At 49.6% G+C, this 25,041-nt stretch overlaps 1 protein-coding gene across 3 annotated transcripts in view; it reads right to left on the reverse strand.

The window, feature by feature from the left end:
• Positions 1-2,812: 2,812 nt before the first annotated feature.
• Positions 2,813-25,041, reverse strand: part of MED12 (mediator complex subunit 12) — a 34,761-nt gene continuing 12,532 nt past the window's right edge. Inside the window, exons 16-44 of one of the 3 annotated variants that reach the window (XM_042824879.1) lie at positions 24,817-24,961; positions 23,787-23,905; positions 23,493-23,636; positions 22,586-22,749; positions 22,227-22,358; positions 20,620-20,847; positions 20,273-20,417; positions 19,878-19,998; positions 19,080-19,181; positions 18,251-18,364; positions 17,871-18,034; positions 14,874-15,053; positions 14,605-14,676; positions 14,182-14,342; positions 13,930-14,091; positions 13,732-13,843; positions 13,408-13,497; positions 12,835-12,944; positions 12,197-12,332; positions 11,744-11,905; positions 10,816-11,193; positions 10,350-10,500; positions 9,952-10,157; positions 9,422-9,502; positions 8,963-9,180; positions 8,187-8,349; positions 5,506-5,697; positions 5,272-5,353; positions 2,813-3,243 (exon numbers count right to left, since the gene is read on the reverse strand). In XM_042824879.1, coding sequence (XP_042680813.1) covers positions 3,200-3,243; positions 5,272-5,353; positions 5,506-5,697; positions 8,187-8,349; positions 8,963-9,180; positions 9,422-9,502; positions 9,952-10,157; positions 10,350-10,500; positions 10,816-11,193; positions 11,744-11,905; positions 12,197-12,332; positions 12,835-12,944; positions 13,408-13,497; positions 13,732-13,843; positions 13,930-14,091; positions 14,182-14,342; positions 14,605-14,676; positions 14,874-15,053; positions 17,871-18,034; positions 18,251-18,364; positions 19,080-19,181; positions 19,878-19,998; positions 20,273-20,417; positions 20,620-20,847; positions 22,227-22,358; positions 22,586-22,749; positions 23,493-23,636; positions 23,787-23,905; positions 24,817-24,961 — 4,278 coding nt within the window. In that variant the 3' untranslated portion in view covers positions 2,813-3,199. The other 2 variants (XM_042824878.1, XM_042824877.1) reach the window with 2 other exon arrangements.

The following is a 25,041-nucleotide window of genomic DNA, read 5'->3' on the forward strand; positions in this document are numbered from 1 at the left end:
CCCCCCCGTGGCAGACGCAGAGCTCCGGGCTCAGCAGACACAGCCCGCAGAGAGCTGTGCTCCGTGACACAGTCCCCCCAACCGCCCCCATTTCCCTGCGGTTCCCCCTCAGCACAGGGCTGCTCCGTGCCACGCACAGCCTCCAGCAGCAGCCACGTTTCCCCCAGCCCACGGCGGGGCACCTTGCTGCTTCATTCTGCCTGATGGGATTACAGCAATCATTGGAAGCAGGGCACGGATTTGGGTCTCGCTGGATGCGTCTGCCTTCTCCGCAGCTCTCTGCCATCGCCAGGGCAGCATCAGCCACGGTTTCTGCTCTCAGGGAAGGACACGCCATTGCCAGCAGACACCTCTGCGTGTTTGGGGCTGCCGGAGCTGCAGCCCGGACCTGGCACGGGCTCTGCAGAGCCGGCTGCCGTGCCCCATTCTGGATGCTTGTGCTCAGTGCAGGCCTTTATGGCAGCTCTCCTGCGTGCCACTGCCACGTGCACAGTGCAGGTAGGAGCAAGTGAGGGTGTCCTGTGCCCCAACACTGCTTACAGATGGACTGCAGCTCACTGCACACAGAGCTGCCCTTTGTCACCCCATGCTTCAGCCTAGTTCCCAACAGGACCGTGGTGCTCACGCTCCCGTGTGGGCCAACAGCCCCAGCAGCAGCTTCAAGGCTGCTCCCTGCATCTCAGTGCCCAGCAAATCCCACCCATGGGGCTGCACCCCACCACCAGCATTGCAGTGCACAGGGAGTGCACGGGAGCTGCTCAGCTCCAGCGGGCAGCCATCGATTTTCTTGCACAGCACCACTTCTCGCAGTGCTGACAAGCTGCACGGCCCACGGGGGCCACAGCATGGGGGGGTGCGTGGGGCAGGACCTGTTGCAGCCCACCTGCTGCCATTTAATGCAGTCGCTGCAGCCCCAGGACCTGAGCACAGCTGTGCAGCATCACCCACCCACACACAACCCTCAGCCTACTGAGCTGCAGCCTCCTGCAGGCCCAGCATCACCCCCACACCGACAGTGTGTGATAAGCCCCCTCCCCATCCCCTCCGGCTGTGTCTTAAGCAGCATTTAGCCACGACTCTAGGAAGGAGCAGAAGGGCTGGAAGCTATCAGAGCTGCTTACAACCACCCCTGCTCAGCGTTAGCGTGCAGCACGGCCAGGGGGGCTGCAGGGCACGCACCAAGCTGGGCACAGCCCCGCGCCCTGACCCTGCATCCCCCGCAGCCTCGAGGCAGGCAGGGAACGGCCGCAGCCCGGGGCCGCCCAGGGTTCTGCCAGCACAGCCGCGCTCGGGCTGCCGCAGAGCCGCCCCGCTCCCAGCGCCGGCATGCAGCGATGCAGGAGGCAGCAGCCAAGAGCCGCTTGGCGCAGGCTCAGCCGCCTCCCAGGGCCGGCAGAGGAGGGGGCCGCGGGCAGCAAGGAGACGAGGAGAGGGGGGTTCAGCCTGCCCACGGGCAGCGCCCAGCTCGGCCACGCTGCTGCTCTCACGGCCCCGGCAAGGATGGGGAAAGGGGAGCGATCCCTCCCGCCCCAGCCCTCGCTTTTTCCTCGGTGGCACCGCGGTCACGCTGTGGGCGAGCAGAGCCCCAGCAGGCAGCCGATGTGCGCCCCGAGACTGATCCTCATCGAAGGGGACAAGCGGCGACGAACAGAGGAAGTCGCCCTGCTCACAACCGTCCGTTCTCATTAACGAGGGAGTCCGTCTCCATCAGTCCCACAGCCAGCAACGCTTTCCGGCCCTATGCAGAGGTGCAAGGGGGCAAAGGGGGGGTGCGTGCCATGCAGCTGGCCTGGCAGCCCGTGCTCGCAGCAAGGGGCGCCTCCAGCAGTGGGCGCAGCCCAGCTCAGCCTGGGGGCTCTGTGCCCCGAGCCGCTCCCCGGGGCGTTCATTGAGCACAACTGAAAGCTCAGCCCCCCCTTCCCTTCCTTGCGGCTCACACAGCCTGGCACCGTGCTCATCTTCACCCTGCTGTGGCCTCCCCTACGTGGTGCAAATGCACTTCATCAGCTTGTTTTTCCTTACTTTTGAGGTCCAACACACTGTTGCAAGACTCACCAGATCCCACCCACCCAGAGCAGAAGAAAAATAACGGTCAAGAAAACCCTATCAGAGCAACTGCAGTTTTGCTGCAGAAGAACCAAGGAGAGGAGGATGGTGGTGGGGGTGGTTTTCAGGTTCAGAAGACAGCAGCAGGGCAGGGCACTTGAGCTCCAACTAAGCAAAGCCCAAGCAGCCTGCCACACACTGACAGATGAGACTCCACACCAGCAGGCTGCGTTAGCTGGGTCAGAAGTTGAGAATCCAGCACTTTAGCCATCCAGAAAAAGCACCTGGGAAGGAGCTAACATGGGAGCCTTGGGGCTTGTAAGCAGAACTGTGCTGAGAGACGGACTGTTCTGAGCACACTGGGGCTGCAGCTCCTCCCAGTCTTGCAGAACACCAGCTCTCATTACTGCTATGCCTGGGAAGCTGCGCTTGGGAGCACACAGCAGCACTCTGGTTTACCTTCCTCTTAAACCTCTGGCCACTGGCACATGCCATAGACTGCAAGTAAAGCTCTCCATCAGCATATGAACCCTGGGGAGTTTGCACAAACCCTAGCAAGCACGGGAAACTTCAGCTTATGAAACAAATAGGGAAGAAAGGCTTGCTTTCAAAACCCAAATTGCTCTGCTTCAGCAACACACCCATTCACAAGAGCAGAAAATGCAGACTTCAGTTCTACCGAGGAGGAGACAAAGACCATGTGCAGAGGTGGTGCCGGGATGCACTGGGAAGCTGGGAGGAAAAGCAGGCTCTGAATACACGCTCCTTTTGCAAAGTAAGCTCTCTGTATTCATCCGAGAATGTCTGTAGTACAGGGTTCATCTGGTATAAATAAAGTACAAAATTTTACAATGTCTTAATCGTCATTTTAACAAAAATACTAAAAACTGAGTAAAAACTGAAACCGAAGTGGGAAGGGAGACTATCAGCCACAAGGGATCTCCAGAAACGTTTGTAGAAATCGGATAGTAAAAACATTTCCTCTGTACAATAAAACCATCCTCCTGGCATCTGCCTGCGAGACGGGCAGCGCAGCACAGGGCACAGCGTGAGAGCAGGGCTGGCAGCGGCCCCAGGTCCCAGGTCTGGCTGAAGAGCTGCATCCAAGCCCACGGTGATGTCTGCATCCTGGTCCGGGCTGCAGCGCTGCAGGTCAGTAGCGCCCAAAGGGGTTGTTGTTCTGCTGGGGTTGCGTATCTGCGGACAGCAAGAGTTACACAGTCACAAGGTTTTGTTCCAGCAAGAGGATTTCCCCTCCCCACGCCAGCAGTGTGGCTCTGAGGCCGTGTCACAAACACAGGATATCCCTGTGCTGCTGCTGTGCCTGAGGCTTCAGCTCAGAGCGCAGTCAGGACCCCATTTTCTTTGAGGAAGACAGACCTGCAGAGCACCTGCAGCCAAACAAGCCGTTCAGACAGCTCGTGTCAGCTGGGATACACCCAGAAACCACACCAGGTGAAGGATTTACATTCTGACTCCATAACGGCACCCAGGTGCAAATGAAAGACATGCCCACAGGACTAAGAGGTGGCACAGAAGGGGCAGGAAACGCAGCGAGGTTATCCTAAGAACCTCATCAACTTCCAAAGCTGACGTGAGCAGTGCTGTATCACAAAACAGAGTAGCTGGGTGCCGTGTGATTAATTAACAAAATCCTGTGAGGGTTTTTTTGAATCCCCATCAGCAAGCCTGACACTGCGGATGAGTAAAGATCAGTGCAACCAGACCAGCTCACTCTCCTCCCCAACGCTGCTGGACAGAAGCACAGACAGGATCACAGGCAGAGCCTCCCAACCCAGCACACCTGAGCCCAAGGTGCTCTTTCTTCTTGCTGCTCTCCTATGAGATGTTCTTGGTGATGTCCTGCTTTCCACTGCACCCCAGACACCACGGATAAGAGCTCCAGATGGCTCTTGGTGGAACCGATGCAAACCCACTGAGGTAGCATGGAAGCTGCATGCTGACACATGGCTGCATTGGACCCACGCATCCGTTCCATATAAAACCCAGCTCTGCTCGCTGTGCAGACAGGATGCAGAAATATGGCTATTCCTTTACATTCAGATGCTTAAATGAGATCTTCTTAGACTTGAGTGTCCTGGCTGGGATCCTCGCACAGACTCGTGGTTTGTGAATCAGGCTAGTAGCAAACTTAGCACATTAAAACTTCTGTTTTCTCTTTTTTGTCACAAGGACTGAGAACTTCCTGTCAGGGAGTGAAGTGTAAGTACCAACACTTGGCCATTATCTGTTGCAGACATTTGTCATGTGTGAACCCTATGGGGAAAGAAACACCTCCTCCCCGATGGTAACAAGCCCTTCTCAAGCACAAGCCTGCTCTGAGACAAAACCAATTTAAGCAACTGAATTAACCAAGCAGATAGATCAAAATCTGCCAAATGTATTTCCAGTTGACACTGAGCTACAAGCATTCGCAGCCTCGGCTGCCATAGAAATGGAGGCCCAGCATGAAAAAAGGAGTGCTGTCAGCTCCGAGCCCCTTCCCAGCCCCCACCACACAGCTCACGCAGTAAAACTTGCCCAAAAGCACTGCAGTTTATCCGTGGGCATTTTCATAGCATTGCTGCCATTTTTTATGGCACAAAAGCCAGGAAGGTTACAGCAAAGCAGCAGGTGGTGCAGAGGGAGCAGTACAGGCCCTGGGTTTTGCTTCTATCTCCCAAGCCAGAACTTTGATACTGATTATAAAAGCACTTGTTCAGTGGCAGACCACAAACACCATCCACACCATTACCCTGCCTGTGACAGCAGCCACAGAAGCCCAGAGAACGCAACGAGCACAGAGTGGTGCTTCAGACTGAATCGCCTGCCTCCAAGAAGCCTGACCTGACCACAGCATCTCTGATCAGCCACCAATGAACACCCCAGGACTACAGCCTCCCTGACCCTCTCAGAAGCCATTCACAGCAGAGGAAGCACCTCTGAATGTTTTAATGCTGCATGCCAGCCTCTACAAAGCTCAGGCTCCCTCATCACTCTGCACACAGCAGGTCTGTAAAGTTCCTGTGCTGGCAGCACTGCCTGCCTTGCTGCTGTGCCCCCCAGGGCCAGGGGCTCCACGTCCTGATGCCACAGTCCTGCCAGTATTGCTTACAGCCTCAGACAGCGTGGTTTGGCTTTGCTTTCCTGCACCAGGGTAGCTGCAGTGGAGAATGACAAGCAAAGACACTGACTACAGACAGGATCAAGAACACCAAGGCTTACTGGAAAGCTGCTGTTGAAGCTGTCGAACCAGAGCAGCTGTTTGCTGCTGCTGCTGCGTCTGCTGAAGGCCCTGGCGCTGGAACTGCAAAGACAGAAAGTGAGTTACAGCCACAACACCTGGCTGGCAGCCTCAGCACTCACACAAGCCCTGGGAAAAGCAGGGGAGGAGAAGGGGGAGGATGCAGGTGGGGCACAGTTGGGTTGGTGCTGGACTGTCTCCAAGGGAACACTCACAATGGGCTGCTGGGGGGGAAGAGCCTGCATCCCCAGCCCTGGGGGCTGGCCCTGAGCCTGTGGCTGAGGCACTGTGGAGACCTGGGGCTGCTGCTGGGGCTGTGGCTGTGGTGGTGGTGGTTGCTGCTGCTGCTGCTGCTGCTGTTGTTGCTGTTGCTGCTGCTGTTGTTGCTGCTGCTGCTGCTGTTGCTGCTGTGTAGACAGAAAAGAAGGGTTATCAGAGCGCTGCACAAGGGCTGAAAAGGGGGAAGAGCATTCCATCACAGTAACATCCTCTTACACCACTTTCCTTACAAGTACCTACATTACACAAATTTCACCCAGACCTTCCCAGCCCAGACTACAAGTCTACTGGTCAGCTGGGGAATAACTAAGAGCAAACACAAATACAAGAATAGAAAACCACTAAGAGCAGTCTCCTGAGGTTGGCCAGTTCAGCTCCTGCCTCCTGGTAAGATCAGCAATACCTGCTTCACTGAGTCTTTGCCTGACCTGTTCTAAAAATATTTCCAAACACATCAACAGAGCTCCTGCAGCCTCTGTAAGCAACCTGTTTTCAGGTCACGGCTTAAGGTCACCCCTTGTCCTACAACCAAGGCAGCTTAAGGTTGTTTTTGTGTGTGTTTGTTTTCAAAAAGCCAAAAGTTGAGCAATTCTGCTCGCTTTCCCTTCTCTAACTGAAAACTCAGCTATTTCAGCCTTGTCTCTTCTCACACATTCCCCAGCTCTCTGACCCACCTCACTGCCCTTCTCTGCCACTCGTGATGGTGCTGCACTTTGCTGAAAGGGTGTAGATAAAACTGAGTGCTCCAACCTAGATGCTGGCAGAACTGGTTACAGGAAGAATACACAAAGACAGAAATATTCACACATCTCAAAGATCTTCATTTCTCCCCAAACAGCTTCTTAACCTTCAGGTATTTCTCGCACCTGTTGAGGTAGTTTTAAACTCTCTAGATGAAGAGAAGAGCTTCTAGCAAAAAATAGAAAGCTACTACAGCTGTCATTAAAAAAACATGGTGATGGTAGGTACAATTCTGGCACAAACAGTTCAAACCTCAAACAGACTCAGAAAACAGACAGAAACATGATCAGGAGAAAGGACAATATCTTAAGAGAGATGTTAGAAAAACCTGACCTGTGAAAGATGCAAGAGCTCCCTAGGAATACACTGGGCAAGCAGCAGAAAGAAAGAGGAGCCAGTAAACAACAGGACATGGCAGACAGTAACAACTGGATACCAGAAACACACTGAAGCCTGGATCAAGGATTCTACCCATCAAAGGGAGTGTGTTTCTAGACCAGCCTCCCAGCTTCCACCTTAAACCAGTTTGGCCACTTAGGTTCATGAAATGCATGCTCTGACCTGGATAAGCAGATAACAAGAAAGGTAAGTGACAAAATGAGCCAGGAGATCCCTCCTGATTTAGTGTCCTACCTCCAGCTGACTGCCACCCATGGGAAGCAAACCAAAAAGCCATACACCTTTCCCACAAGATGCTGCACAATGACAGTCAACTAAAGCACCAGGAGTCTGTTGTGCACCTGGTGCCCCTGATAACACAGGAAGAGTTGCTGTAACTGCAGACATCTTGGACACTCCACATTTTTTTTTGAGCAACCAAGCAACGTCAGCTAAAAATTGAAGGTATGCACAAAGTTACTGAGGTAGGAGAAGTGCTAGCAGCTTGTCTGAGGCATGGTCTTTTTCTAAACACAATGAGGAATGCCAAAAGAAACCCACTGAATAGTCAGGAGGTGCTTCTCATCAAAAGAACTCAAAGCTGCTGACCACACTACAGGAATCTCCTGTCCACTGCAAGGCAGCAATTCTCAGATCCTGCTGACAGAGGCACTTGCTCTCAGAAAAGTGTCATTGCTCTGTGCCATTTAAAGGTTGCCCATGTTCTACAGGCTTGCTAGGCCTTGCTGTAAGGTACACAATTCACCAAGCACCTCCAATTTCCTATTTTTGTGTTTCTCTTTCAATTGCATGCATTTCTGTAACTCTGAAGTGTACACTAAATGGGTATTTGTTATTCACAAGGCCACAATGCAAATCTATGAAATACTTCCATCTGTTGGCAGATGTGTGTGAACTTATCCAAACCAGGTCCCAGACCTTAGAGCTCATGAATCAGTTTTTTGTCACCTGCTGTTAGACGTGGAGTACATGGACTGATTCATGATTCATAGCAGACTTCCCACCCCTGGAAATTGTGATTCAAACTTTGATCTTGTGAAAATGTAAACATGCCCCTGAAAGTGATCTTATAGGAAACAATTCTACCTACCTTGGTGTGGACTTGGGGGTTTTCATTTTGTGCCTAGCTCCTGCAGCACTTAACTTCTATGAAAGCAAGCTTTCTGCACGATGTTAGGGGCTCAGCTAGAGCAGGAAGAAGCAGGACGCAGGCCACAGAAGATTAAACAGACCTTTCCTGTTCTTAACTTTCCTTTAAGCTCATGCTGGGTGGCCAGCAAAAGACAGCACAGCAAGTCTCTGTATCAGGAGTGGCCACCTCTAAGGAAGGAAGAATGGCCTAGCAAATTATTACACACAGTCCTCAACTGAGCTGACATCCTTCTGGGCACAGAGGGGCAGAGCACAGCGCTGTGGACAGGTAAGCAGTGTTTGGTAAGCCACTCCAGCAGCCTTTCTCCTGTCAGCAACCACTCACCCTCAGCATCTGCTGCTGCTGTTGCTGCTGCTGCCGCAGGTACTGCTGCTGCTGCTGGTCAGGCAGTATCTGGCTGGGCCGAATTCCTGAGGGGACTCCTTGGGGACCCAAATGGTTCATCCCAGTCATCATGGGAGCCTGCTGTATTGACTGGTGAGGAAATCTGCAAGGGAAAAGGATCAATCCATGGAGGAAAAAAAAATATCACAAATTGCTAGCTTCTCTGTTCCAAACCCCATCTGCTGCCATCAATGAGACACACAGCCCAAATTGCTGCTTGCAACCTGTGCTGCTTCTCTGCAGAAATGTGAGGGACACCAGGCACCTTCAGGGGCTTCAGACAACCTGCTTTTCCAGAAGCCTTAAGTAATGGAGTCAGTCACTGGTCTGCAGAATCTCCCTGCTGGATTTACATCTGCCCACGAACAACAGCAGCGCCAGACTGCACTTTTAGATGTTAATCTACTGGCTAGATTTAAATTCACAACTATGCCTTTCTCAGGTCATTTGTTTCCTACTTCCCAAATTCATCTTTCTCTGGCTAGTAACATCATCTCCTGCTGGCAGCTAGCATCTCCAAATTTCATCCTGGCTCTGTTTCTTCTCAGGACTGGAAGCTGAATAAACATGCTCCCTGAGGGTGTAAAGGACTCAGATGCTGTGTAACACAGCATGGAGAACAGGCTTTTCACAGATTGCTGTTAGGGCTGTCTGAACAGAGCAGGGAAGCCCTTGATGAAATACAGCTTATTAACATCCAGTAGTGTGGGAAGTACCTCTGTGCGTTGCCCAAGGTGTGCCCATAGCCCGGGGCCTGCTGGTGCACGTAGCCACTTGGTCTCTGCTGCATCTGTCTGACAGGATCCACCAGGGCAGGATTGGAGCTGGGGTGGGAATTCTGATAGGGCTGGCTGGAATACGTGGGAGGCACCATCGTGCCCGACTGGGAAGGGTGCTGCTGAAGTCCTATGTGGGAGACGTAAGGTGTGTAACCCTGGAATAAAGCAAAAACAAACCCTCTGTCAGTCACGGAGCAGGGTACAAGAGTTTGGAGCAATGGAGATCATCCTCCTGTAAATGCCATCACAAAGACCGTTCAGCTCTAGCATTCAGATTCTGCTGGCCAGAAAACGAGCGAAAAGCAGTAAGAGATTTCAAGATTTAACAGCAGGAATGAAGACAGTGCCCTGTGCTGAAGCCAGATTCCAGTCGTACCTGTGGTCACTGAGACTCACCTGGGAGGGCTGCAGTGCCCCATAGGATGGGGTTGGAGCCATCTGGCGTACTGGCTGCTGTCCCATTATGCCTTGGCCCTGCTGGAAGGCAACAGAAGAACACTTTTTCAACACCTCCGAAGGCCAGGGACACTGCTTCTCCCTTCTCAGAAGCTCCCACCAAATCAGACAAGTAGCTTCACTAAGCCATGAGCTTGCTCCATGCCACACAGATATGAATCACTTCTGCTTCACCTCAATTTGGGGTAAATTAGCCACTATCATCCTACCACTCCACCACCAGGATACGCTCCTCTCACTGCCCAACAGCTGTAGATGTTCCCACTGTACCTCACTCACAGACTATTGGTAACACAGATCCAACTAAGCCAGTGGCAAACACAGAGTTGACCAGAGGAACAGATATGAGGGACCCTTCTCCAGGGCAAAAAGGGAGACAGGATGGGAGAGCCTGGCTAGAGTGGACACCTTAGCAAACAGCTAGGGCTTGCTGTGCTGTGGGGCCTGCCAAGAGCACAGCTCTGACATACCAACTTTGCTTGAAGTTGCTGCCTCAGGATCTGTCCCTGGGACACTGGAGGCTGTTGTCTGTACACTGCTGGCTTGTAGGAGGGGTCAATGCCCATCATGCTCCCCATCCCTGAAGGCAGAACCCCACTGTAGGGAGGACGACTCTGAACAAGCTTCCCCAGCGGCATGCGCACAGGTCTGTAGGACGTGTCCAGGCGAGGGCCACCTGTAAGGGATAGGAACAGGCTGAACAGTCATGTGCTGTTGATGAGCCTTGGAGCTTCAGAACGACTGCTCAGTACATCTGGAAATAGAGCAGGCAGGAGAGGCAAATGTGTGTAGGACCGTCTCAGACAAAGGGGTTCTTGCAAGAGGTTCCCACAGAGGTGCAACACACAGCCCTTGCCTGCACACCTACCTGCTGGAAGAGGCTGATTCTGGGCATAGAGACCCACTGGTGACTGTCCATATGCCAGCCTAGACATAGTGCTTCCTGCTTGGTGATGCAAGAGCTCCGTAGGCATGCCAACTCCATATGAAACCCCTCGGCTGGGACCCAACACAAAATCCTGCAAGGAAAAGAAAGGAGTAAGAAAGATCACTGTGCACTGAGAATTCATGAACGGGTCAAGAGTAGGAATATTTCCCAGGAGGAAGCCTGGATTGCTACCTGAGCTGGAAGCCTTCTTCCCACCCATCAAAAATAAGGAAATGTTTGCACTACCCCAGGCCAGCAGGAAGAGTATAAAGCTCCAGAAATCCCAGAGAGAAATTCACATTTCATCTTCACCACTACTGCTCTGCAGCTCTCTCAGAAGGGAGTGCTCAGGGCTACAATCTCAGGGCTGGACACAGGAAACCCTATGTGTTGGGCAGTCAGTTACCTCACTTTTGCTGGCAGACTGGTTGCGTTTCTTGGTTTTGCTCTGTTTCTTCTTGCGTTCCTCAGTAGAAGTGGCAGGATTGGAGCTTGTTTTATCAGCCTTGCTTGGTTCCACAGCCTTCTTCTCTGGCTCTAAAGCCACAGGTGTAGGAGGCTCCTCCTCTTCAGGGGGCAGAGGCAATGGCTCCAGGTAGTAACTGCGGGGCTTGGGTTTTAAGTGTGTGTGGTACAGAAGAAGCCTCTGCTGCTCCTCAAATCTAGACACCCTGCGGTCCACCCGGACTGTCCCAAACCATCCCCAGGAGAGGGGGGCTGAGTGCTTTAAGCCCTCAAACAGATCCCAAGGGGAAATCTTCTGCTTCGTAGAGACTTGCAAACCCTTTAAAACAAAAGAAATAAGAACCTCCAAGACCCTGATCTTTTTCCTATTACAGGGAAACGACACTTCCATCAGACTCCACCCCACATATGTAATGAAATAAAAGAACCAAAAACCAACAAAACAACCACCAAGACAGCCAGAGCTGCTCTTCCATGTGGCAATACAGTCATTTCTACAGCTCTTCATCAACAACTGGCATTCTCCATCATCCCACCTCTGTCAATCTGCTGCACACTGGCACTGCCCATTAAGTCGCATGTCAGGGATGATGGCTTTTTTTTTTTTTTACAGCCATGATTGCAGAAGAAGAGTTTAAATAACTTCTCAGACCGTAGTAGCCTGCATTGCTGAGCATTAACACCCAGCTTTGTCCTTTTCAGACACAGTTTTGTGCCAGCTTGCCTGCATGCAGCCAGCCATCTCAGGCTTGGCAGGCAACAAGGCGCTGCATACTGATGCCTCCCAAGCAGTGAAGACTCGAGGCATCAGAGGACAAGGCAGCACCTGCCCTTAGGAGCCATGATGCAGGCAGCAAAGCTCCACGTACCTCCTTCTTGAAGATGGAGTCAAAACCAGCTATTTTATTGCCTTTGGTGTCAATGAGGGATCCCTGAGGTTCGCAGGTGATGACATCCCGGGTCTGCTTGGGCAGCGGCAGCAGCTGTCTCACCTTCTCCAGGCTGTCAGACTGCCGGTCCCCCAGCTCCTTCTGCACAAATGGAGTAGAAAAATCTTTAACAATTCCTCAGAAAAATAAAAAAAAAAAACAAAACCAACATCCAAATCCCACCCGTGCCTCTGTTGGTGTCAGCCTCCACCTCTGCGTTACCTGTCATCTTTGCACCATTCGGCCCAACACCCACAAGAGCCACTGGGGCAACCCCCACTGCTGTTCTAAACAGCAAGAGGACTAGTGCTATGTGAGAGACAGATATCTGCAGAGTGGGATGCCTGCAGCACAGCATGCAGCTCCCTGTGTACAGGACGTGGTGCCCCTCACCCTGAGTTTCTTGACAAGATTCATGTATGCCCGCTTGTTCTCCTCCATGCTGCCCTGAGAAATGCTGGACATATCAGCAGCCAGGGTGCCATTGATGAGAACACTCAGCATGTCCAACACAGTGGTGAAGAGCTCACTGTTGGTGAGAGCAGAAAGGTCAAAGTCACAGAAGAATCAAAGTCGCTGCCATCACAGTAACACCAGACACCATTAGGCTGCTAAGAGCACTGCATAAAGCCAGAAGTACTGAGTGCTCTTCAGACTGGTCTCCACGCTATAATCCTCCCTTTGGTTACACATCACAGGGTGTTCATGCTTCAGTCAAGGGAGATACTGCAGATTAAGACTGGCCTCCTGTCCACCCGGTCAGCTTATCCAAAGAGCAAGTCCAGACTCAGCTCTCCCCTGCTTATCTCTCTGCATCTGGAAAGCAGATTTTGCTCTGAATATGTCAGAAGACTACAGCTGGACTCCTGGACCTAAGTCACAGCCTGTTATTATTCCAAAGTCTCTTTCAGCAGTCACAGTGCTTCCCAACAGCGCCTACAGAGACAGCTAGCTTACACAAGCAAAGGGGTTATGCTAATTACTGCCTCCCCTTAGGAACCACATGGAGCAGAAGTCAGCCAGAAAGTTACTTGTTTGACTGCATGTCCACGGTGCCACTGCTGATGATGTCCAGGAGAAGCACAGCCCATTCAGTTGTCTGCTGTGTACTGCGTTGAACTGTGTCAAACATCCCTCCCACCTGAGAGAGAAGAAGTTTATTAAAAACAAAAACACACCAAGAAGAAGCACTAAGACTAAAAAATGAGAAAGAAGCCTAAACCAGAGCAACTCAGGTGCTGCAGGACTCCTCCTGAGAGCTCAAGGAGACTGCAGTCAGCAGGACAAACCTCAGACACAAGTTGTCATGCTGTGGAGGAGCACCAAAGCATTACAACGAGAAAGCAATACTGTGAGTAGTCTGCATGGCACATCTCTGAAATGGAGACCAAGGTTGTGGATTTCACTGTGACCCAAAGGACAAGGAAGTTTTTCCACAACTCCTATACCACTCCAGGCTCAAGACCCCATGGCAGTAGGGTGATTTTTTTTCTTGCTTCAAGAGCATTATAGCCCCTCCAGTGTTTGTGTGCTCAAAAAAAAAAAAAAAAAAAGAAAAAGGGAAAATTCTTTATTCCATATGCAACTTCTCCACAACTTCTCACCAAATTCAGCCGTAACTTCAGGGCCTCATGCATCAGCTGCTTGGCTTTGCAGTCATCTTGGTACTGATCTTCTCGCCAATTCGTAACAATCTAGATTTAGAAGAGAGGATAGACTTCATGAGCTGTGTGTTTACAGAGGGCAGCTTGTGCTTTCTGGTGACCAGTGACTCAAGAAGATGGTCACCCCAAGCACCCGCTACCAACCAGGGCAAGACCTTTGCCTTTTTAGGCACGAAGAAAGACAGACAATGTTCCCAAGGACAGCAGCCTGTCTGATAAGGAGTGTGTCCTTGAGGAAAGCGAGAGGAGAAGTGAGACACTTACCTGCTGCACCTGACTGTACAGAGAGGTGAGGAGACCCTCCCGCTGCTCATCCTGCCCCTTCAAGCAAGTCAGCACCAGCGACAGAAAAGGCTGCTGGCTCAGCAGGGACATGCTGCAGAGAGAACAGCAGTGTAGCTGTGCTGCCAGGCTGTGGGATCAGCACAGCAAGCACTGCCTGCCCTTGCCCCAGGACCCAACCTCTTCTGCTTCTGGCGGTCCCGCTCTTTGCGGGATGACGACCCCAAATGCTGTCCTTTCTCCAGTTCTTCCCCAGCAGCTTTCAGCACATGGCCCTGCACTGATGTTGGGAGCTTGGCAATCAGAGGGGCCACCAGCCACACTCCTGATCTCTCCAGAGAACTGTGATAACAAAAACGAGAAAACCGGTTTGAGATTCAACCTCTCTTCAAAACTGTCTACAAGGCAGCTTCACACTGGGACTACACCTACCTGAGGATGGGTTTGGATTTGTTGCTGGCTGGGGTAGCACTCGCTGAGCTACTGATATTGTTGACTCCATTGCCAGCAGAACTAGCAGAGCTGGTCTCTGCTGACTGCTGGAATACCTCAATAGTGGCCTTGGCTATATTTTCTAACAAGGAGTTCATCTCCTGGAGATGGGGAAGAAAAGAGAACTAAGTCCTGCTAAGTCACTGGTACAAATCCAGCTTGCCCATGAATGCTTTCCTCTGGGTCTCAGACTCCTTACATCCTTCTCAGGCTTGGCTTTCACAAGCCAGACTCATGCACCACTCTTCATTTTCTCCCTGCTCTTGCTTCTGTCAGGTCGCTAACCCACCACCTCACAAGAAACTACTTCAACACTGGCAGCATACACACAGCCCTACACAGTCCCACCGTGCAAAAACTCACATTATTTGCAGTCTGCTTAATCATGAGCTGCAGCTCCAGCGAGGACTGCCTCATGGTCCACTGATCCAGATTCTGCAACATACAGACACTTCACGTGAGTATTTAGCACAGTTCAAGCTACATCCCCAATCCGTGCCCTCAGCTCCCGTGGTAACAACTGTCAGAAGCCCTCAGAGAGGGCTGCACCCCTCAGAGTGGTGGACTTCACTGCTCCAGTGCTAGATCAGGCAATTACTAGGACGTTCCTGGACTCTGGCAGGAGCCCTTACCTGTAGGATGCGCTTAATCCTCTGCCGCTGAGGATTTTCTCCTTCCTCGTTGTCCAGCAGTCGGTGTGGGTAACAGATGAGCTGCATCAGCCTCTGGGCCTGCGTGCTGCTCAAGACAGGATCCTGCAAGTCGTTACTGTCTTCACAGAGAGACTTCAGACATCGCTCACCTACCCACTCCTGCAGGATGAAGAAGGCAGCATTAGAAGAGCCAAACTCACTTCCCACACCAAACTGGTGCTTCTGCTTTCAGTATCAGATAGATGCAGGGAAAACATCAAATTCAAAAGAGCCTTATCAGTATGCTACAATGTCTGGTAATGATCTCTCTTCATGAACTGTACTATCCTGACTCAGCACCATCAGACATGGCACAGCAATCGTCACAAAGAAACATCAACTCTCACAAGTCAGCAGCACAGGAACACAGTAGCTGCTGTTTCTTTTGATAAAGCACGAGCTTGATTTGACACTGCACACTCACTGCCGTGCCCAGGCTGCATCAACGCTGCCACTTGGTCTCAAAGGTCAGAAGAAATCACTTAAATTTATTTGATCTATTTCTTGCATAGCCAAGTCCTAGAATTGTACTAAATGAAGTAACTCAGCAACAGGGCTGCAGCTAGGGTGAAACTAGAAGGTGTCTTAGGGAAAAGCAAGCCTCTCAACTCTCAAATGGTAATGGAAAACACATTGCTGTCCTTACTGAAGAACATTCACCTTGCTTCTCGCTGCCTGGGAAATAACTAACTGAATGCAAGGTGTTTATAAAGTCACAAATTATGAGGAGGTGGACAGAAAACTATTATTGTCATCCTCTCAATTTCAGCTGGTTGCCTCTAAATGCACTATCAGGTAGCAGTTTCCAAAACAAATGAGGTAGATACTTCTTTACATAACTCACAGCCTGAAGTGTTCGTTACTGCATGATTTTTTTCATATTGAAAATCAATTAGTCTCATTAATGAAAATAAAATCCACAGAGAACTACTATATAATACATTTCTGTAGCAGCACAGTAAGCCTAAATCAGAGAATCCTTCCAATGAAAAGTAAAGAGGAAAGGAGGAGCACTAAGCACTAAGTAAAGCATGAAGACTGGGGAAGTCTCTGACTCGAAAACCTCGTGAAAGCACAGTTTAAGACTCCAATGACCTCATCACAGACAAAGTTTCTGCTTTGCCCATACATACAGGTTTGTTCATTCCTCCAATGCCCATCACATTCCTTCCCTTCACTGTCACTATGCCATTCTTCTCAAAACCTCTCCTCTTTGTGCATTTGGTGCACATATCACTGGAAGACCCATTCTGCCTCTTGCCTAGCTTTCTACAGGAATTCAGGGGGCTCATCTCTAATCCATTTTCTTGGGATAATCTCACAAGCCAGTATGAAGTCAACAACCACCTCTGTCCTCAACAGACTACTGGTGTCTTTCTCTCCAACATTTCTTTATATGACAGTCACCTCCACAGGCTCTGTATTACTGAATCAGAGCCTTTCACCCCTCTTCCCAGGAGAGCACTGTGAACACCTTTATGGACAACTCTACTACCCCAACCATCAGACTCAAGTTAGCAGCTTTGACTCAACCTCCCTCTTGGCTCATTCTCTCAACAGTGTGGCTTATCACAGTTTGAAGAATTAATCTTTTCAAAGGGTCAATCACTATTACATTTACTGATCTGAACAGGCTAAAGGGCAGACCAGCAGTTAGGTCATAATAAATCATTAGCACCTACAGAAATAAGTTAAAGGTTTAATAATCTACTTCTCTACCCCACCCTCATGACTAATAAAATATACGACTGAATATGAGATTCAACAGTTCCTGAGTTTGAGACATCAGCATCTGTGACTTAAGGCATTTGACAGCCATTCCAGAATTGATACTACGAGTTCTGCTTGCACTGGAGGTGCTAGTGATAAACATATCATTTCACTTATCCTTCACAGTCCTACAGCAGGAGCTCTGGCACAGTCTGGTGGTACTCGCTGGTGTCTGCTCAAATACTTACTCTTACACAAGCAGTTCTGTCACCAACTGGTAGGTAACTGGCACGCTGCTATTCCCTCCCATACTCACATTCTATCTGCTGCGAGTCCTTCATACATAGGCTGGAACCAGCAAGAGAAGATCTATGTCTGTTAATGCTATAGTCAGATTTCAGCAGCACCAACCATGTTGTTTTTATGCTCTTAAACACGCAGTCCCAATTGTTCCTTGGAAGCTGGTAACACTGCTGTACAACGAGCCACTTCATAAACAACTGCATCACAGAGCATGAGCACAGCACCACACTGAGCGGATGTGCATTTCAAATTGCAGCACTGCATCTTTCCTGCTCATACAATAAATCTGTAACCACGGCCAAAGATACCCTTCAGCACCAGCTTTCATTAGCTAGAACTAACAGACTTTCCAGTCTGCAACCAAGTATCCCATCAGACAAGTTTCAGTTCTTCAAATATCAATTTTTCTCAAAGGAACAGAATCGCCGATGTTGTCAGAGCAAAAGATTTTTGGTTTTGTTTCTTTAATGAACTGAACAGGGCACTGCAAAGCCCAGGGATACGTTAACAGCCTAGCTGCAAGCAACACTTAAGCTGCATTCTGAGAGGCACAATTTATCACTTGAACAAGCTGTCTTTCTTACGCTTATCTTCCTTCTTCCAGCACACATCTCAGCAAACCGCTCCCAGCACTCCCCTCCTTGGACAAGAGCCTTGTGCTGCTGCCAGAGTAAAAAAGGATATGCAGCCCCTGCATATTGCAGCACCTAATTCTTTAGAGCTGTTTCCTTTTTTTTCCACCCTCCCCCCCCCTCCCTTTTGTGCTCGTGAGCAACCCTCAGCGCCATCACCCGGCAGAGCCACAGCTAGTTCTGTACTGATGCTTCACAGAAATACCTGTGAAAGCCAAAATGCAGAAAGCCAGACAGGATGCATCCGTCTGCAATAAGGATAAGGACAAGCCCAGAGATGGGACAGACTTACCTGTTGGCAGATGCTCCTCAGTACATACTTGGCATAAATATCCAGGCTAGCTGTTTCTACAGTTACTACCCGACCACCAGCCTTCCTGGTACCCAGCTCATCATCCATCAGATCATCAACACCTCCAGGATGGGAAAAGCCAGAGCCTTTCAGTTCTGCATCTCCTACAGGGAAAGGGGCAAGCATTACTCAACCACCAATGCCAAACCCAAAGCCTGACCCCCAAAACACCCCGAGCTTTTGAAAACTTCCTGCAACCAGTGATCTCTCTGCATACACAAGAAAGCAGATCTCCTCTGGTCTTCTTTGCAGCCAGCACATCTACCCCTATGTAAAAAAGCACCGCCTTCCACAGCCTCCCCAAAACATCAGGTACACACCCAGAACAAAGACAGCCTTCAGAACTGCAAACACTGCTCCATCCACAATACGATTCTGGGAAGCTGCCAGCAGGTGACGGTCACAAGAAGAGCGGATTCCCACCGTGGGTTTGTCTGCAAAGAGGACAATAGGGAAGGGCAATACTCAGGAAGAAAGAGAGGCACAGACTCCAGAGCTGCCTGCATTATGCACCAGCCAGTACCACAGAATCCAGCTCAGAGAATCCTGAGGCTAGTCTTTTTTTTCAGCTGTAACATGGGGTCAATTTAATTAAGTTTCATGCAGCACAGTGCCAATCATGCCGTGACAACTGAGCCATGAAATCCAAATGGGGAGCAGTGCCTGTGACATGAACTCCAACAGTACCCTAACCTAGAATATGGGTTGGATTTAGACATCTGAGCTATAAGGATACTGATGAGGAGCCAAAAACAGCTTCCTGGACTGGTTCCATCATCAGACAAAAAGGGAGTGATGTAAAATAACAGCTTCTGGCACCAAGCTAAGAGGGTCTACAAAGCTCTAGACAAGAGAAAAAGAAAGAAGTGATCATTACTGTAATGGCTCAGCGACAGCAAAGCCACCTCTACTGGTGGGTTACTGGCCTCCAGATCCTCCACCCCCAACATGCCAGGCTACCATGGAGTGACATAAATGGAAGGATATTGTTCTTTGTCCTCCACAGAAAGCAGCGTACGAGGCTTTGCCTGCTTCATTCTAAGCAGGCAGGTCATGATCTCTAATCATAGGGTCCAGCATCTCTTTTCTTGGGGTGCGAGAGCTTCAGTACTTTCACAATAAAGACAGACTTTACTTTCATTCACTTACTGCCATCTTGCTGGCATGGGTTCAGCTGCGGAGTCTTAAACAGATGAAGTAAAATCCGGCAGGTCAAACGTGCGCCTGGTTCAGAGTCCTGTTCACTGCAGGCTGTGTAAAGAAAACAGTCAACTGAGATTTCGTAAGTGCTGGGACAGCTGACTCTCAATCCAAAAGCTATTCATAGTGCACTGCCCTGGAGCAGCCAGTTGAGAAGCTGCAGCAGCTTTATTGTATTTGCAGATAGGGAGCATGTGCAGCAATTAACATGCAAGAGAGCAAATACATCAGTATTATCCCCAGTGACACGCGCTGCATTCTGCTTGCTCCATCTTTTCTACTTCACCCTGTCTGAGCTTGGATGCTGCAATTCCCAGAGCAAACTGGGAAGGCTGGTGACAGAATGAGGCAGAGTGGCTCTGGCACTATGGGGCTCAAGTGGTCAGCTGGCTGCTGTAGCCAAAATGCTAACTTGAACCTCACCACAGCAGCAGGAACTGCTCTGCTGGAATTCTGGGCTGAGTGCACTGGTCAGGCAGCGTGGCTGAACACATCAGCCATGCCTACTTCAGCTTTTGCACAAACTCCAGATAGTGAGATCTTGAAAAATCTTACCATTACCAGTTTTTGAAGGGAAACAAAAGGCAGAAACTCTCTAAAGCAAAACATTCAATTCTCAAGTACTATACTGTACTATACCAATTGGAGGCAAGTTTCACAACCATGGGCTTCACTAAGGATTCAATGAGCACAGTCTCTTGTGCCAGCACTGGGAGCAACACCAGCTTTCTGTAGGGATGCACTTACCAGCATTGAGGAGTGAAGGGATAGCAGCACAGCGAATGAGGTCCTCCAGCAGCAAGCACTGCCGGGCAATGAGAATGGCAACAAAGGTGGCCAAGGAGTCATGGAAAGATAAGTCACTGACCTGAAAGAGAGAGCAGCCAGTGATCACAACAGACGCCACCTCATTCCCTCTATCAACAATTCCTGAGACTAACTGGGAGCTAGCAGGGGAAGCACCCATAACCCCAGGATCAGCAAAGGCTGCAATAAGCACCAAACGGTAGCTCTGGCATTCAAAGCCTTTCCCCTGTCCTCAGAAAGCAAAGCTTCCATCCCTTGTTTATTTCCACCTCCTCCCAATGGAACCCTTCACTCCTGATTCACTTCCTTTCCCCCTTTCAAACGTTTGCACTTGCATCAACATTGCAGAGGAGATCATTGAAACCACAGGTCCCATTATTGGAGGAACAGCACAAAGCTTTAAGCACACCCAGCCACTCGGCGCTTAGAGACTTGCAGTAACCAGTCAGTTCAGCACACAGGATGGCGATGTCATTCACCCTGTTAAGTAAATAAATAACAAAAAAGCAGAAGGTCAACACTGCTACTCACGCACACAGCTGGGGAGCGAATCCCTAAGGCACCTCAGCTTGGGCTCTTCCTTCCTTTCTCCCCACGACAGCCCAACAAAGGCTACTGTCTTTCTTATCCCCACCTAAAGGTTTGTCTGTCTCAAGAGGACCATGAAAGCTCTGCCTCTTACCTGTCTGGATCGTGGTGCCCCACACACACATGCATAAGTGCATTACAGACAAAACTGTAGCGGTTTGCTGGGTTTTCATTTAGGCTCTTGCCCAGGTTGGTGTACGTGAAGTTATGTGCAGATGGATTTTCAATAGTGTCAATCATGAACTCTGGTTCCCATAGCATGTTGGAATCAGATGGCTCAACATTGCAGTAGATTGTGTTCTTCACCTTGGAGCAGAAGTCACTGAACAGGACAAGAAAGAAGATCAGGAGTACAGAAAAGCAAAAAACAACCCTGTTTCCACTGAACTCTGATAAGCAAATCCCATGTAAGATAAACACAGCCTTGGGCAAGACTGTGTGGAGATCAGCTTGTACCACAAAGACTCACTCAGATGAGGTGCCTCCTCATTGTGAGAGTACCTGGAAGTTACTGGGAGGGCACAGTGTGCACAGCATGACAATGGGTCCTTCCAGGTCAGACTGGGAAAGCATCTAGTTCAGCCTTTGGTGTCCCCACAGCTGATGCCCAGAGGAGTTTAAGAGCAAGACACGCGTGTTCCAATCACATTTCAAACCACCTCTCATCCATCCACACAACCACTCCTCATACCTAACCTTACTGTGTGTTCTTTGGAATCAGGATCCCAAGAGACCAAAGGTACAATTGCACCATGACTTACCTAATGGTGGCCTAACAATGCCCTCCATTCTGCTCTCCATTTCTTTTCAAACAACACCTAATATTTCATTTAGTTTTTGACTGCTCCTGGACACTGAGAAGATATTTTCACTGATGTTTTTACTACAATCACAAGATCATTTATCTGAGTGGTAACACATCCACTGCTCTGTAGACTTAGGGAAGCAGTGAGGATGATTCTACGTGCATTATTTTGTCTAATGACACTAAATTTCATCTGCCAGTTTATCATCCAGTCATCACCATTGGGCTCTACTGACTTGCAGGCACTTTGGATTTTATATGACTGATAACAGTTATATCAAAAACTTTGATAACAGCATTCATACAACCTTTGATATGCTGAAAAACACAAGCACTAGCAGAGTCCCGTGGGGCTTCTTCAGAGAGGGATCACCCTCAAAAATGAAACATCTTCCTACTCCTTGTATCAACCTCCAATCTATTGTTTGCCTGCAAGAGGACATTCCCTTTTATCTGTAGCTGTTTACATTAAAGGCTTGCTGAATAGCTTTTGGGAATTCAGTTACACTGATATCATGTTTCTCATTTCCATCTGTGTGATGGCTCCTGCGCAGAACTCCAATGCACTTCCTCCTGCTTTCAATTCTGTCAAAAAAGACTTTAAAGGCACTTAGCAGCCAGGAATCCAATCAGCTCAGAGCCCACACCAAAGCACAAGCAACTCTCACAGCCCCTCAACAGGGGTAACACCTGAGCTCAGATATCCCTGCCAAACACCTGCACTGAAACACTAATAGAGAGCAAGGACTGCTGGAGAAGACAAAATAGACACTCATCCCAAAACTTCTGGGTCCCTATTGAGAGCATTTCTCCACCACACAAGACTGCACACAAAGCTTAACACCAAGGTACTACACTGGCAGGCACCCACAGCATTCCACCTGCCTCAGACTCACCTAAAAAGCTCCCCAAATTTACTTTTGAGGTGACTGCAGGAGGTATACAGGTCGTAGAGATAGGCCAGGATACATCGCTCTGCTGAGGAGCCATCCGAGCGGTTCATGCCATGTTTCACCACCCCACACAGACTGTACAGAGACAAAACAAAAGCTGCAGCAACATAAAAAGAGAACCTGAAGGAATACAGACTCATTACGCTGCGTTCACAGCAGCAGTGCTAAATGGACAACAAATCCCTTTCCCCTCAAACTCTGCGGGCTGAACCCTCAAGCATGAAGTTGCTACCTCTTAGAACAAAGATACATCCCTGCCCTTCTTAAGTCCTTTCCATGTGATGAGGGGAAGGTTCCCTTACCCTTCAAAGACCTGAGCCATCTGGTCCTGGTTCAGTATAAGGCAGGAATGGTAGTGCCGCAGCACAGCCACGATGCACAGGCACAAGCTGGTGGTGTAGCTGCCAACAAGGTCGGAGGATTTCAACAGCAGTTCTGCCTCCACCACGCTCAGTTCATTCAGCAACTGCACCCAATGACAGAAAAACCCTTCAACAGCCACAGGGGTAAGGAACAGTCAGAGATGGAGCAGGCACACCACACCCATACCTATAGGGCCTGCCAGGAAAAGGAGCTGGCGTGTGCTTTCTGCCTAGGGATGTGACCCAGGAACAGGTAGTGCTCAGCATTCAGGCAGTACAAGAGCAGGCCAGTGCCTGGGTGTCAGAGGGATATGGCCACAGACAGTGGCAGACAGCTTCTCTGGTACTTCCGTCCTGCACAAACCTCTTTGTAGATGGAGGTCCCACCTTTATAATCTCAATTCCATTGGCAGTCACAGCAAGGCCCCAGAACACAAGTGTCAAAGGCTTATAAAACAGCAACAGAATTTTAGCAGGAACTGGAAGGCAGCCTGTGCTGTCACACGCCAAGGATCCCTCCAGGAGAGCAAGGCAGGAAACCAGCCAGAGAGAGACATTCCTCACTCACAACAAGGCCTTGCTGAAGAGATGCAATGTAAATCTTTTGAGAACAACCCTGAAACCTTTGAAAAAATAATCCTTGCAACAGGACCTGTAAGACTACCTGCTGCAAACGACCTATTCCTAACAGCTGCAGCCCAGGGAAACTGCAATGACCATCAGTTCTGACCACCTCCACCACACAGCTCCGAGAACCCCAACAGAAGCCCAGCTATCACAGCACGTATCTGCTGCCTTTTAGGCTGACAAACTGATCCCCCAGGGAACACTTCAGCGCTGTGCTTACCTGGATGGCAAAGTCGATAAGACCACTGATATTGAGGGAATACTCCATCAAGTCAAAGATGAACTGCACGTGCTGTACCAGAGGCAGGTGGTAGGACATGCCCAAGGCAAAGCTGGTGATCTGTTCCAAGACATTGCGGGATACCTGCAAGCGTAAGGTGACACACTGTACTGCCTCCCCTTGAAGAAGCCCCTCTGCAGCCCCATCTCCCTTTCCCTGCAGGAAGCTGTCCTCAGTAACACAAAGGGATGCAGTCAGGACCCGAAGAAGACAGCAGCTTTGAAGGTTTCATACCTGAGATGTGACTTGGTGCTGATCAAAGTGAGAAAGGTGCTGGAACTTTGCAAAGATATCTTCAGCTGTTGGGAATGCTTCTGGTTTGCTCTTTTTCCTCTTCTGGCCTTCCTCTCCACCTACAAAAGTCGAGAGGACCAGAAAACAGGATTGGGCTACCTTCCTCACCAGAAAAGGAACAGACATCAGCACGTGCCAGTCCTTCAGCAAGACCAGCCATTGCCAAGCAGCACAGCCAAAGAACCTGATCCTCCATCCCTAAGCTGATAAGGACCATTCTGAATTCACAACAATAAACTGTCAGGATGGAATTTCTAGGTTGAGAACAACAGCAGGGTTAACACCTAGTTCATCCCAAGTGAAGAAGGAAAATATATTCCCCCCAGTTTAGAAGAAACACTGACTCCCTGGTGAGAACAGTTGTTCTGGACTGGAGGAGATGGCTCAGTATGAAAGCTTGTTAGAGCCTGCCACCTTTGAAGAATCACACCATATTTCAAGTTGTCTTTCAAGAATCAGAATAACAAAAAGAGAAAAAAAATGAAGCCAGATTCTCAACCGACAGAAATTAGAGGTTTCCTGTTGGCACTGACACAGCTATGCAAATCTGCCACCCTAAACAGAACGTTTAGCATAACAGCACACTACACTTAATTGGGGTATTTGCCTAACATTCACAGGCAAAGTTCTCACTGCTTTTGTGCAAAGATTTAAATGGCAGAGCTTAATAAAATAAAGTTTGAAAATGCCCTGTTTTTGGCCAGGGTCTCACTTTGAAACTGACGTGACTTAAGCACCTACTGAAGAAGGTAAATTCAATTAAACACATCTAGGCTGGAGGAAACAAACCTTATTTGCTGCCCATTATTATTTGAGAACAGTGCACCATCCCAGACAGTCAGTGACTGACACAGCCAACCAGACACTGCAGATCATATGAAATCCTGTCATTGTGAGACTCCAGACAAAGGAGGCAGTCAACTGGAAAGACACTCGTTTTTCAGAAAGGAGTGGCTGGAGCAATACTAACCTGTCTCTGCAGTACTCTTTCTGTTTAAAACTTTCAGGATGTCTTTGGTTATTTTCTTGATTGTATGCCGAGCATCATCCCGTTGTTTTCCAACCCCAAAAAGAACTACCAACCGTTGGTTGCATTCATGACTGCATGATTCCTCCTGGGGAACCAAGAGAAAGAACTGCATTAGCAACTATCAAGCTGAATACTTTAATCTTGTTTCACATCTGGATCTCATAA

The sequence above is a fragment of the Centrocercus urophasianus genome, unplaced genomic scaffold (assembly GCF_019232065.1).
Source record: "Centrocercus urophasianus isolate 14NV4802_14NV808 unplaced genomic scaffold, USGS_Curo_1.0 seq_24, whole genome shotgun sequence".
Classification (NCBI taxonomy): domain Eukaryota; kingdom Metazoa; phylum Chordata; class Aves; order Galliformes; family Phasianidae; genus Centrocercus; species Centrocercus urophasianus.